Source organism: Chionomys nivalis, chromosome 5, assembly GCF_950005125.1.
Source record: "Chionomys nivalis chromosome 5, mChiNiv1.1, whole genome shotgun sequence".
Taxonomy (NCBI): domain Eukaryota; kingdom Metazoa; phylum Chordata; class Mammalia; order Rodentia; family Cricetidae; genus Chionomys; species Chionomys nivalis.
The window spans coordinates 65,810,291-65,824,531 of NC_080090.1; the positions used below are offsets into that span (position 1 = coordinate 65,810,291).

Below are 14,241 nucleotides of genomic sequence, written 5' to 3' on the forward strand. Positions count from 1 at the left end.
GGAAAGACAGATGTAAGTAAAAATTACAGGGCTGAATGAGACAGGTGAATGGGGATATCAGACTGAGCAGGGAGTTTCAAATCCTGGAAACCAGGTGTCATGTTCTTTGTTCCTTGGTTTAAAAAAATCTAAACTCTAAGAAAGAACCAAAGGCAATAATCTGAGTTATTAATCTTTGCTTCCCTATGGCTTACAAGTAATTGTGCATCAGTTGGGAACTGGGTGGAAAGAAGCTGATGGATTGGAGCAAGCAGTGTCTGGGACCAACAAGGGGTTAAATTTCATTGCTTTCATTTTGTAAGTCTCTATCCTACCTAGCAACTGATGATACCAGATACCTTTCCCTGTTCTTATTGGAGAAGGTCTTTCGAATTGCTCAATTACCAAATTTCCTGGTGAGCTGGTAGAGTACAGGTTCTCAAAAGATTCACCAGAAGCCTGTCATCACTTGAGGTAAAAGAATCTGGAAAGAAAAGAACGTTAGTTGGGGTTAATGATGATCCTCTTCCCTCTCCTCAGTACTCTGGGTGTAGCACAGCCACGCCCGTAAGTATCCCAAGCGCTCTTTACTCCCAAATCCAAAGCTGCCACACAATGGCTAATTCCTAAACTTGTGCAAACTATAGAAAGGCCAGGGGCAAATCTTCAGGCCTACTATACCCAAGACTTGAAGGGAGACGAAACAGCTGACCTGTTGCCCAGAGTGTGTGTGTTAGTGTGTATATGTGAGTGTGTGGGTATATATGTGTGTGTGAGTGTATTGTGTGTGTGTGTTTGAGTGTGCAAGCTTTTCTAGAAAACTCTGTAACTTCCTCACTTTTCCTCTGAGAGCTGTCTCCTTACTTTTCTGCTATACCCTTGCTTTTCCTTGTTTCTCCTCTTTTCTAACAGTGAATCTCATAGGACTGTGGCGGGAGTTCCAGGGATGTTAAACAGTCCAGTGGGTCCATTGTCCAGGTCAATAGATGGTTTTCTTCCTCCACTCCAAGGGCTACCTATAAGAGAAGAGCCGGGAAAAACAAAGCAGATTCCGAGCTTTTTTACTGGGTGTAGAAAATATTCATTTATAGGAAAGAAGGAAGGAAGGAAGGAAGGAAGGAAGGAAGGAAGGAAGGAAGGAAGGAAGGAAGGACGGAAGGAAGGAAGGGGGAGAGAGAGAGAGAGAGAGGAAGAAAAAGCTGGATAATGGTGACATATGCCTTTAATCCCAGGAGGCAGAGGCTGGTGGAGAGCTAGTTCCCAGGACAGGCTCCAAAGTTACAGAGAAACCCTGTCTCGAGAAACAAACCAAACCAAACCAAACCAAACCAAACCAAAAAAAAGTTCTGGGACAGGAGAGATGGTTCAGTGGTTAAGAGTACTGGCTGATCTTCCAGAGGTCATGGGTTCAATTCCTAGGACCCACATGGCAGCTCACAAGTGTATATAACACCAGCTCCAGGGAATCCAACACCCTCAAATAGACATACATTCAGGCAAAACAATAATGTGCATAAAAATAAATAGAATTAAAATAAAAAACAAAAAACAAAACCCCCAAGTTCTTCATAGTTTAAGGAGCTTGTGTCTCTAGGGAAGCAGAAGCCGTGTGTTGCCACAAACACACGAGAGTCCTTATGTGACAGAAGTCTCCTCTTCTCTGCCCTAAGCAACTGCTTTCTAGCTGGTGTTGGTGCTTCTGAAGGTTTGTAGGAGAATTCCAGAACTTAGACCAGACCACCTAAGCTGCTTACTGATGCGCACACCAGGAAGGAACTCTTTCAGATCATCTGTGTATTAATTCACAATGTGTCAGATGATTTGGGGAATAGAACAGCTGGATATGGTGATGCATACTTACAGCTCCTAGCTATTCTAGAGGAAGGAAGGAAGGAAGGGTGGAAGGAAGAAGGGAGGGAGGGAGGGAAGAGGGAAGGGAGGGAGGGAGGGAGGGAAAAGGAAGGAAGGAAAGAAACGAAAAAAGAAAGAAAGAAGGGAGGAAGGGGGAGAGAGCGAGATTGATAGCGCTCACATAGCAGTCAGAACACAGATCTTTCGTCTTCAGTCCAGGCCTTTTCTGTGATACCACTAGATTTATGAGTAGTTGGATAATCTGTGGGAAAATATAAGCAAGGCTGTTGCTCCGTGCTTCCCTGTTTGCCTTTTGGCTGACTCCTTAGGGGCCTTGCTTCTCTGTTGCTTACAGCGCAGTCTTTTTGCAGATTAGTTTCTGGGCCGGTTCACCTGGTAGGAGGCACTACAGAAGAGAGACCAGTGCACAGGAAAGAGAGATGGGGTGTGCCTAGCTGGTCCCTTCCCGTCTTTCTGAGTCTCTGGCTGTAGCTATAGCTCTCTACAATGTACATTGTTTTGTTTTCCTTTTTCTGAAAACCCCTCTTCTTTACAGCTTTCTGGGTTTCAGTAACTTTATTTGCTGTTCATTTCCCTTCGATCTTCGGGGTGAAAGTGTTTTTTTATAGTTGCTTCATTACTGTCTCTCCATGGTACCTATCTGGTGAAGGCTGTCTCCTGCTGGTGAAGCTCTAAATGTGCTTTGAGGACAATGACAGGGAAGGGATTTCGGATTTATGGAAAATGGCTTAAGGTCTACTCAATATTTGTGCCCAGTGTTACCCATAAACAGATACTTTTACACCATAGATGGATGGAGGATGGGGGAAGAGAAACCCGAATGCTCAAGACATAACTCCCGGAAGTGTTAAGATAATTCCCATATTACTCCCAGTGTGTCGCCTCTTAAGCTGCATAGCCCACAAGTGATCGCCCCTGCTCCTTCCTCTCATAGCTCCTGTTCACCGGTCTCTAACTCTCTTTCCCCAGAATCTTCCCTGAGCTGCTCCCGTTAAAGGCAGGAAGAGGCAGCTCCATTTCCCCTTTGTTTCTGTGACTCTATCTATTCCCAGTAGGCACTTAAATGCTTCCTGAAAGACCTCATGTTTCAAAGTAGCATTCCTAAAGCATTGAAACCACCTGCTGGAGTGACAGTGCGCTTGGGCAATGATAATGAGTTTGAAACTGATCTACCGTAGTTGCAGAATTTATGTAAAAATGAGTGTTTTGTGCTTTTCCAGGTTTTCTTGCCCTTCATTTCAGCGGGTGTGAAACTGAGCTGATGAGGTGTGCCGCTGTAATCACACCGGGGGCATCGTGCATGAGAAGTCCGCTGCCTAACCGTATATAGTATGTATGCTTCATCTTGATATAAGCACAGTTAGTCTCTTTTTGTTGTTGTTGGTGGTGGTGTTTTATTTTTTCGAGACAGGGTTTCTCTGTGTCTCTGACTGTCCTGGAACTCACTCTGTAGACCAGTCTGGCCTCAAACTCACAGAGATCCACCTGCCTCTGCCTCCCGAGTGCTGGGATTAAATGTGTGTGCCACTACCGACAGGCACAGTTAGTCTCTTGATGTTATTAATAATTTAATAGGTGTGTTAGCTCATTACACCAATCTACTTTATGAACAATGCTTCAGAGACTAGGATGGATCACAGACAAGTCATTAGTGCTAGTCTTAGAAGACAACATTTGTAGACTATCTGTTCAGAAATCTTGAGTTCAAAGAATTAACATGAGAAAATATGGACATTTGCTGAAAACTTTATTAGACTTCAGTCTGTTTCCATGGAGCTCTTGCCCATGTCCATGCAGAAGAAATTTCTCCAAGGCAGTATTTCACTTCCTTAAGGTTCTCTTCTTCATAGGTGACACTGAATAAATCTAAATCTGAAAAACTCAACTAATTTATAGATTTTTCTTTTAACTAGGCAGAACAGCTGTCTATTCGTGCTTGACCACAATCCTCTCACCCCAGAGGATTGCTGAAAATTGGAGGGAGGAGGTCTAGATTAAAGATGAAACATATAACTCTTTAAATGCTTTGATTTTATAAAGCTTAAATCGAGACAGATGACAAAAGGCGTTATTTCTGACATCTAAGTTTATATTAGAGAAAATCTTTTTTATAAACAATACCTTTTTAAAGAGTATATGTATCAAATCACATTTTATTACAACTCCAATGAATCATTTAAAGACTAAGATTTGCAAGGTGCATGCCTTTAATCCCAGTACTCAGGAGGCAGATCTCTGTGAGTTCGAGGTCAGCCTGGTTTCCAGAGAAAGTTCCAGGACTGCCAGAGATATACAAAGAGGCCCTGTCTCAAAAAAAAAAAAAAAAAAAAAAAAAAAAAATTAACAACCCAGGCAGTGGTGGCATAGGTCTTTAATTCCAATATTTCAGAGACAGAGTCAGGCGGATCTCTGGTTCAAAGTCTTATATTCTTCTCTCTGCCCAGTCATAACACTTCCTAACTCCACCTCCCTGGGATAAAAGGTGTGAACTACCACGGTTTGACTCTGTTTCTCTTTTAGACTGATTCAATCTCATGTGGCTCAGGGTGGCCCTGAACTCACAGAGATCCATCTGCCTCTGTCTCCCGAGTGCTGGGATTAAAGGTGTGTGCTACTACTGCCTGGCCTCTATGGCTAACTCATGTGGCTAGCTCCGCACTCTGATCTTCAGGAAAGCTTTATGCGTTAAAGAACAAACAAATATCACCACATTGCCGTTCCTCCAATATGTAAAGTATGCACCCTCAAGGATTTGGGCTTAGCTGTCTGGGAAGGTCTTTGCCCATGGACTCCCCCTTCACTAAAGACTTAACTCTGCTCAATATTATCTGATCTAGAAACCTTTTCTGGTCTCTTTAACATACTGACCCTCTCCACACCATCTCCTTTTTCTGCTTTAGTTTTCTTTATAAAATTTATTACCGCTGGGCGGTGGTGGCACACGCCTTTAATCCCAGCACTCGGGAGACAGAGGCAAGCGGATCTCTGTGAGTTCGAGGCCAGCCTGGTTCTACAAGAGCTAGTTCCAGGACAGGAACCAAAAGCTACAGAGAAACCCTGTCTCGAAAAAAAAAAAAAGATTTATTACCACTTGGCCTCATATATTTGTTGATTGGGAATATTCCTTCTAGTAATTATCTCAGAGAACTGGGACTTTGACTTATTCATTATTGTACCCCTAGCACCTAGGGCTATGTTTACTAGAAACTCAGACAAGAATAATACATGAAACGAGATCTTGGTAACCTTTGAAATGGTAGTGAACTGGCTGGTCTTATGTGTCAACTCGACACAAGCTAGAGTCATCAGAGAGGAAGGAGCCTCAACGGAGGAAGTGTCTTGATGAGATCCAGCTGTAAGGCATTTTCCCATTTAGTGATCATAGAGGGATGAACCAGCCCATGGTGGGTGGCGCCATTTCAGGGTAGGTGGTCCTGGGTTCTATAAGAAGGTGAACTGAGCAAGCCATGGGGAGCAAGCCAGGAAGCAGCACTCCTCCATGGCCTCTGCATCAGCTGCCTCCAAGGTCCAGCCCTGTTTGAGCTCCTACCCTGCCTTCCTTCAGTGTGAGCAGCAGTGCTGACGTGTAAGCCAAATAAACTCTTTTCTCCCCAGTTTGCTTTTAGGTCATGGTATTTCATCGAAGCAGTAAAAACCCTAACTAAAACAAGTAGCCATTGCAGAGTAGCTGTTATGGCTTCCATGGGTGCTCCTCACAGACTTATTGAACACTTGCTTTCAAGATGGTGGCACTCTTAGGGTATTATAGAGCTTTAGGGCATGGGACTTAGCTTGCAGGCTTAAGGCTGTGGGGGCAAAAGTTGAGTTATTGGTTGACCCTGCTTCTATCCCAAGCCCAATATTTCCTGACTGTGTAATGTGAGGATAGTGTTCTGCAAGGTCCTCCCTCCCTAACCAAGATAATCCCAACTTCCTTGCCTCCTCCACTTTAATGTGCTCTGTCCCCTTTACCCGTTATACAAATAAATCCTTCCTGCTATAAGCTGTTTCTGTCAAATCAAGTATCATGTCACAGCAATGAGAAAAGTAATGCATACAGAATATGGGCTCCAGAGGTGGGGTCATTTTGATGGGAAACCTGGCTGTGCAATTTGCAGGACTTTGGAAGTGATGTGGAAAAGTAATATGAAAAGGTTTGGAGCTGTAGGCTAGCACAACCTTAGAATGCTGTAAACAGAGCCTCGTGGGATATTCTGGCAGGAGTGTAGCAGACCAGATGTTGCGATAAAGGAATATTCCCTCATCTGAGAGACAAGGAATATTTGCTCATGAGTTTCAAATGGCAGCAAGGATTTTTATCAGGAATTGAACTAGAGGACATTTGTGTTATATTCTGACAAAGAATCTATGTTCTTCCTGTGTCCTGAAAGTAAAAATGAGGCTAAATTGAAAAGTAACATACTAATTTGTTTGGTGAAGAAAATTTCTAGCCAGCTCAGCATACAGACAATAGCAGTTACTGCCCCATGCTTTTAGCCACAGTACAGTGATAGGTAGCAGAAACTAGAAAAGAAATGTTTCAAAAGGGTGTAGTTTGATAAGGAAAGGAACATGAGTTCAGTCGTCATCAAAGCAACTGTGGAAAGAGCTGGGATAATTAATAAAGATATTAGTACAATTAAAGGAAAATCTCACATTCTGTATGAGGCCAATAGAAATGGTAAGATTTCTTGAAGGCAAGATCTCACTCATCAAAGACTCCACCTAACCCATCCAAACGGGACCTCTTGGGGGAGTGGTTTTTCAGGGTCAGCTATGCAGGTGCTCAGAAGCCCCCAGAGCTATGTTGAAAGGCAAACATCTCAAGCTAGTGGCAGAACTTGGCAGCAGGAGCCGCATGGTGCTGGCTTTGCAAGCATGCACAATACACTGGTTATCAGGTTAAAGAGGTTTGTACCAAGGTTTAGAAAACCACTGAGGTAAGGCATCGTGTAGAAGGGTAGGATTCCTGCGTGGAGCTCCCGAGTGGACTCTGCATGGATCAGAGAGGGAGAAGCCTAGGATGCAATGAAGATCCTAAGATGCTATAGGACTACCCACAGTCCTACATCTGCTGTAGAAAACTGTAAGCACTCTGGGCAAGGTAGACTGCCTGGAGCAGAGCTGAACATGTTGGGCTCCCCAAACCCACCGGAACACAGATGACATTGCCACATCCCCGAGGTACTAGACACGGAACTACTTCTGTCCCTTCTTCCCACAATGCCTGAAACCCCAAGGCTAGCTACCAGGAATCACAACCGTATTTGCCTTATAAGGCATTGGGTTACTTGGACCACACAACAGATGAACTTTCTTGACTTGACTAGCCTTGCTTCGGTCCTATTTTCCCCGGCTATACTTTTGTTCCTCCCCTTCGGAAGGGCCATGTTTACTCTGTGCCAGTATATTTTGAAAGTATATTTGTTTTTTGTTTTACAGATGTTCACATCTAAAAGACTGCCTGATCTTGGGAAAATTCTTTTGGACTTTGGATTTTTCTTAAAAGGTGTATTTGCATTTTATAAGTGAATGTTTGTCTTCATGTATGTATATGTATCGCATGAGTGCTATGCTCATGCGAGGCCAAAAAGGGGCATCGAATCTCTTGGAACTACAATTACAGTTTTGAGCTGTCTTGTGACACTGGGGACCAAACTTGGATCCTCAGGAAGAGCAGCAAATGCTCTTAACTACTGAGCCATCTCTCCAGCTCCAAGATTTTGGACTTTTTTTAATCAGTGTTGGAACTCTAGGGACTTCGGGGGCTTTTGCAGTAGTAAAATGCATCTTGCATTATGAAATGGCCATGAGCCTCTGGGGCCAGGGTGGAATGCTGTGGTTTGAATGTGAAATGGACTTCCAGACTTGTATGTTTAAGCATTAGGTGCTCAGCTGATGGCATCTCTCGAGAGGCTGTGCAGCCTTTTGGACACAGAGCTTAGATAACAGATGTAGGGCCTCATGGTTAGGACTTAAGGGCTATAGTCTGGCACACTTCTAGCCTGAGCCCTCTGCTTCCTGATCCTCAGAGAGGTGAGGGAACTATACCACAAGATCTGGCAAACCCAGACTGGAGTGAGCCCAGCCACCTTGTCTTCCCACCATTATGGACTGTACCCCTTTATACCATGAGCCAAAACAAGTCCTTTTCCCCTAATGTTTCTATCACATATTTTTTCCAGAAGGACAAGTAATTAAGATGGTGGCTAAGAAGCCAAACTGTCACATTTATAATTTTTAGGCTCATCATAAGATCCTGTCACGTGACAGTTGCTAGGACAGAGGACTAATGGTTCCCGCTAAATGTAGAGCCATCAGCATTGCTACATGCTTTGAGAAGAGTCCAAAGGCTGTGTTAACTAAAAACACAACCATCTGCTTCTCTCCTCGCTCCCACAAAACCCGGAATCCCAAAGAGTAGTTATCAGGAATCATCTTTTCCTTACTAAGGCATTAGATTTCCTGAACAGGCAACAATAAAACCGTCTTTGTTGACTTGATTATCCAACCAGAGGAAGTGGCATGTGTGGAAAATCAGAGACTGAAACATGTTTGACACAAGGGGGCAGGAGAGAGCACTGATACGCTAGCGTCTAGAAGGCTGTACCATCTTGTACTGGGGAAGCACCTCTCTCTTAAGCAGGGTTGGGTAGTCATAGGTAGAGAAGCTCCCTATATGAGATCAGATTTTGATTCCTGGTTCTTTCATCATAGCTTCTAAGACTGTCCGTACTTAGGTAATTTTGAGCAATGTACTTAATCTCTCTGCACTTTTCATCTGTGAAATGGGAACTAAGGGACCTACCTTGAAGGACTATTGGGAGGACCAGATAGGTAGCCCTGTAGACAGATACTTGCCTAACTTATGCAAAGTTCTAGGTTCCCCAGTGCCACAAAAAGCCAGATTTGGAGATGCATGTCTATGACCCCAGCACTTGGGAAATAGAGGCAGGAGAATCAGAAGTTCAAGGTGATTCTTGACTACATAGAAAGTTTGAAGCTAGCCTGGGGTACGTGAGACCATGTTATGTTTTGTTTTATTAGTGTGAGGAATTAATGAAACCCATGTTTCTCAGTAGTATGGTACCAAACACATGGTACTCACTTAATAAATAAATTCAATTCTAATAGTTATGATGGAGGTGTCTGCTGCCCTTTAAGACTCATTGAAGCTGATCTGCCTTCATCTCCTTGGAGATTTCTATTTTTGATTGTTTGATTTTTTGCTTTGTTTTGTTTTTTATGAGATACAGTTTCTCTGTGTAGCCCTGGCCGTGCTGGAACTCACTCTGTAGACCAGGTTGGCCTAGAACTCAGAGATCTGCTTGCCTCTGCCTCCCAACGCTGGGATTAAAGGCATGTGCCACCACTGCCTGGCCTTGGGAGGATTTCTCAATGGACCACTTCTGTGAGTGCAGGGTTTCTGTCCTGACTGCAGTCCGTCGGTGCCCCTCTTTCGATTCTTGTGTTTGTTTGTGTTACACACTTGTCGTTTCCCAGTTATGCTGTTAATTCCTGGAGGGCAGTTTGTTATCTGGTTCACTTCCCTCTTTCTGAATTTGCCCTGTATCTTGTCCATGGTAGATATCCCATAAATGCAAATCTCTGTGGATGAATGCCTGAAAATACATGTTCAATTGCTTTGTAATCCAGGAATGTTCCTTAGAGGTTTGTCAAAACGGCCCAACTGCTACTGTGCCAAGTTAAAGGGACAAAACTCAGGACAGTAAAAGTAACCAGCGTGTTGGTGTAAGAGCTGCTTGAGCGTTTGAATGGGATCTCCAGCAAGGCCTAGCAGAAGCGAGTAAGCAGCAAATGCCCCTTGAGAAGCAGTTTGACTGGCCCAGCTAGACAAAGGGCCAAATACTAGATCATAGATTTCAGCCCAAGTGACTAATGGTGGTGATTCATGGAAGGGGAAGAACCAAACCTGATTTCATAATTATTGGAGCAAGGAAGGGGTCAGAGCAAATGGTGCGGAATTGACATTTGTGTAGAACAACGTTAGTCTTTCCAAATGACTCAACCTTAATAGTTATATCTTTGATCCTCTGAGCAACATATTCAGGTAAGACAGAAATTGTCACAGGTCTGACATGCTATGAAGGAGAGCGTAGCATGGCCTTTTCCTCATTTTCCCTGCTCTGAATTACTAACTTCACATCTGTCAGCAGATATTCCTATATAGTGAAGTGTCATTTTAGAAGCCCAGCTAAGGGTCAGGCGTGACTTGTACCTGTATAGGTACCAGACGGATCCCAGGGAGCATGAGGAGACAGCTGTGGTGTACTTGGCCAGCGTGCATGCTTCTGCCAATTCCCCCTGGCCTATTGTTCACCTCTTGTTAACCCTGAAATCTCCTCTGAAATGTCACCTCTGTCAAGATGTCCCCGAGATCCCACACTGACATGATAGCCCCTATCGTGCTACTTTGAGACCATCTTGGTTGTCTCCACCATGCCCTGAAATTCTTGGACAACCTGAGGGGTTCATGGTAGGTGGAGGGATTGTTTCATTTCGATTTACTTTTAATCCTTAGTGATGATCACAATTTTCACATTGGTATTTAGACAAAAGAAAAAGTTGAAAAATAATAAGAAAGGAGATAAGAGGAGTGGTTCAGTAAGGCAAGAAAAAAGCGCTTTTGAAAGTGTTTTTCCCAGGAGGCCTGACTCTCCAGAGCTGTTCTAGCTCCGTCTAATCCGGGAGGAGGGGTGTGCAGCCCTGTGTGTGTAGAGATAAGGGGGAGCCCTCAGTTATCAACCCAGCGGCTTTATTGGTAGTGCAAGTAAGTTGGGTTGTCAGGGTCTTCTCTCCCTCAGAGGTTCTGAAGGCTTCTTCAGGCATTACTCAATTTGCCCCAGTCCAGTGAATGGTCTTTGGGCCTTCACCCAAGACCAGAGCATCACACTGTATATTGCTTACAAGTTGAGGTTACCTGTAAAATTTCATCCTTGGTCACAGGGCTGCAGTCTTTTGCAGGTTGTAATTCCTAGGGATCCGATAATGGTGTCGGAGAACACAGTGGGATGGACGCATTGCGTGTGGAGCAAGGGCGCTGGTGTGGGTGTCAGTGGGATGCAGTTAATGTATTCTGGCATCTGTGACTCTCACACTCTCTTTGCTTCCTCCTTAGGAACTCACTCTCTGAGATATTTTCGTCTGGCTGTTTCGCACCCTGGCCCTGGAGTCCCTGAATTTACCTTTGTTGGGTACGTGGACACGACGTACCCCGGCAGAAGGAGCCGAGGGCTCCATGGATGGCGGAGAACCTGGCACCTGATCACTGGGAGAGGTACACTCAGCTGCTGAGGAACTGGCAGCAGACGTTCAAGGAGGAGCTGAGGGGCCTACAGAGGCACAACAACCGCTCAGGTGTGATGGCAACAGACGAACACTCTTGTTCACTGACTACTTCCCGCGAGAAAGGCCAATGTGACCAGTTGCTCAACACCCTCTGTAGTCTCTGGCAAAACCCAGAAAATTAGGTGGCTGGGTTTCAGTGCCCACCATCTTCCTGTGGCTCTTCCACACTATCCTTTTATGAAAATCCTTTATCCCTTGTCCCCATATTCTTATCCCATTGGCATCCAACAATTTTCTCTCTTCTCATTCTAAATTTGACCATTTTGGGTCTTTTTTTCTGATGGTTGGGCTTCCTGATTTGCTTATTTCTGCTCAGAAACATACTATATGAATTGTCCCAGAGATATTTCTGGCTCCTGTGTGTATCTCTTGCTCCTACACTGCACTCAGAATAGCTGGGAGATTTATCAATGAATCATTCCAAAGATAGGCTAATTCTCCAAGGCAGGCATCATCGTAACCCTTTGGCATGCAGTAAGTACCCCATCAATGTCTATTAGTATGTGGGTCTGCAAAGCAGGAACCTTCTGGAACCCAAATATACAGGCCTGTGTGGTGGTGTCTTCCGGAGCAAAGAGTGCTTCCAACCATGCTCCAGTTGCATCATCTGAGAAGCCCCCCGTCTCTGCTTTCACCCGTGATTCCATAGCTTGTGTGTGTTTCAGGGCTTCACACTTACCAGAGAATGACTGGCTGTGAGTTGCTGGAATATGGCAGCACCACAGGGTTTCTCCAATATGCATATGACGGACAAGATTTCATTGTCTTCAATAAGACACCCTCTCCTGGGTGGCTGTAGATAATGTAGCTCAAATCACCAAGCGGACATGGGAGGCCAACCTGCATGAGTTGCAATACCAAAAGAACTGGCTGGAAAAGGAATGCATTGCCTGGCTCAAGAGGTTCTTGGAGTACGGATAAGCTGCCCTAGAAAGGACAGATAAAGAGGAGAGAGAACCTTGCTCTCACATCCCTAGAAAACCTGGCTCTTTGTCTAACTTCCCCTTCTGCAGGTGCTATTTACCTTGTGCTGAAATCCATCTCTTGGTTGGACTGTTCTGACCTATAAACCCCTAAGAGAATTCTCATTAGTTGGTATTTTTAGCAGCATCTTGACAAGCCTTAGCAGTTCCACTTGTCTTAACAGAATGTAGTGCCTCCAAAGGCACCGCTATCAAAAAAAGTCCTCTGTCTTCTGCCAGGGAGAGGTTGGGAAAACTTTTGAGAGTGGGACAGTTGTTACAAATTATTTAAGAAGCAAAGGTTCACTGGGTGAGAGTGAAAAGCTGGCCTATGAGGAAGGGCTTAGGAAGACTGGCTTCCTAAGAAACTTGGGGATTAACAGGACGATTCTTCTGGATACACAGCTCGTCTCCTGCTGTAAATACACGAGCCTTTTTGACCAACTTCAACAGAATGCAGAATGTTTCGTGTTCGATGGGATGATTCAAATATTTCCGGAAATCCCTGGACACTGTTGACCTTTCCTGGAAGAGTAACGTCTAACCGGAGGGACTTTGTAGAGCTGGGGCAAGCCCGGGGTGAAGAGGAGGGGTCTGGACCGCAGTTGTAAGCGTGTGCTGTGTGTCTAAACGTGCAGGCTTTGGAGGCAAATGATTAGAGCCTCACGGTGGCTTTCCTCCCTACTTGCAGAACAACTATTAAAGCTTTGCTCAATGGTTGCAGTTAACAAATCTGCTTCTATCAGACTTGAGCAGATTGTATTCGAAAGCAGGAATCAGAATAGCATGGAGACCTAAGAAACCAAACCATGTTTGAAAGCTTTTCTCCAGGGGAGGGGTGGAGGCAGGGGACGAAGGGACCAGCACAAATGTCACATCTTCACGGCTTCTCCATTCTGCAAGACAGGCTATTGTCTCTGAGTACTTGTTACCTAAATAAATAAATCTCAAGAGAACTGTGACTGGCCTGAGTTGGATCATTTGTGACCTCTTTACCTAATCACTGTGACCATCAGAAAAAGCTTCAAAGATTTGTACTGGGCAACAAAGTTCTGACAATGACTAATGGCACAGCCAACATGATCTAATTGAGGAGATTCAACCAGGGATCCTTCACAAGGGGTCTAGTGGGGATCCCAGCAAGGGGTGGTGAAGATTCTGGAGAGGTGCAGTATGGGAACACCATTGCCCCAGTACGATCTGAAGGGCGGGAAGAGGAGACATCACTAGCAGAGCCCAGCAAGAGTTGGTGTGTGGAAAGGAGATCCTTAAGGTGAAAGGTGTGGCCACAGGCAGGGCTGCAGCTTGGTAAGATTGGTACTTCTTCAGCTGCTGCTCTCTGCCTGAGGCAGTCCAGCTGGAAACTAGGGGCAGAACAATTCCAGAAAGAGTGCAAAGGCCTAAACAGACCACAGAGGGTCAGAGGCTACATCTGGGGGCCACAAAGAGACCCTGGCTGTTGCACGCTGTTTGAGTGATGGTTGAAGAGGAGGAATTAAGATGAACGCTTCATCGGAGCCCATGTTATAGAGGGGTGCAGTTATGTCCCAAAACACTGTTATTTGGCAGGAGGAGTCTCTCCTGTCAGGAACAAGTGAAGCTTCTAGAAGGTAGGCCAGCTAAGTCACAGTTTTGAGTAAAATAGGGTAATAGTGCCTACTTTAAAGAAGTTAGTGAGAATAATATGGATGAAAACACGTGCTAAGCTTTTGACTCTGCTCACATATTAAATATTACTGTCGCCTGACTGAAAATGTCTGATAGCCTGGATCTGGTTAAAATCTATGGCCAGCCTTGGCCACCCTTAACCACTAAGATGTTTTAGGCTGAGTCTCATCAAATAGGAAAAGGGGAAATAGTTTACTTTCCGATGTGGGGATGTCTGCCACATAGCTGTGTAGGATTTTCTCATCACTGGAACAGAGTGCCTGGAACAAATAACTTAAAAGTAGGAAAGATTTAAAGAAAAGTAGGAAATATTGTTCACAATTTCAGAGGTTTGGGTCCATCCTGATGGGAAGGGTGTGGCAAAGCAGTTTACATCAGAGTGGACAGGAAG

At 44.6% G+C, this 14,241-nt stretch overlaps 1 protein-coding gene across 1 annotated transcript in view; it reads left to right on the top strand.

Moving 5' to 3' along the window:
- The window catches only part of LOC130874144 (major histocompatibility complex class I-related gene protein), a 32,026-nt gene extending 19,885 nt beyond the window's left edge, over window positions 1-12,141 (top strand). The window contains 5 exon segments of the mRNA XM_057769135.1: window positions 4,931-4,981; window positions 10,991-11,083; window positions 11,086-11,229; window positions 11,886-11,990; window positions 11,993-12,141. Of these exon segments, the coding sequence (XP_057625118.1) occupies window positions 4,931-4,981; window positions 10,991-11,083; window positions 11,086-11,229; window positions 11,886-11,990; window positions 11,993-12,141 (542 nt within the window).
- Window positions 12,142-14,241: the final 2,100 nt, after the last annotated feature.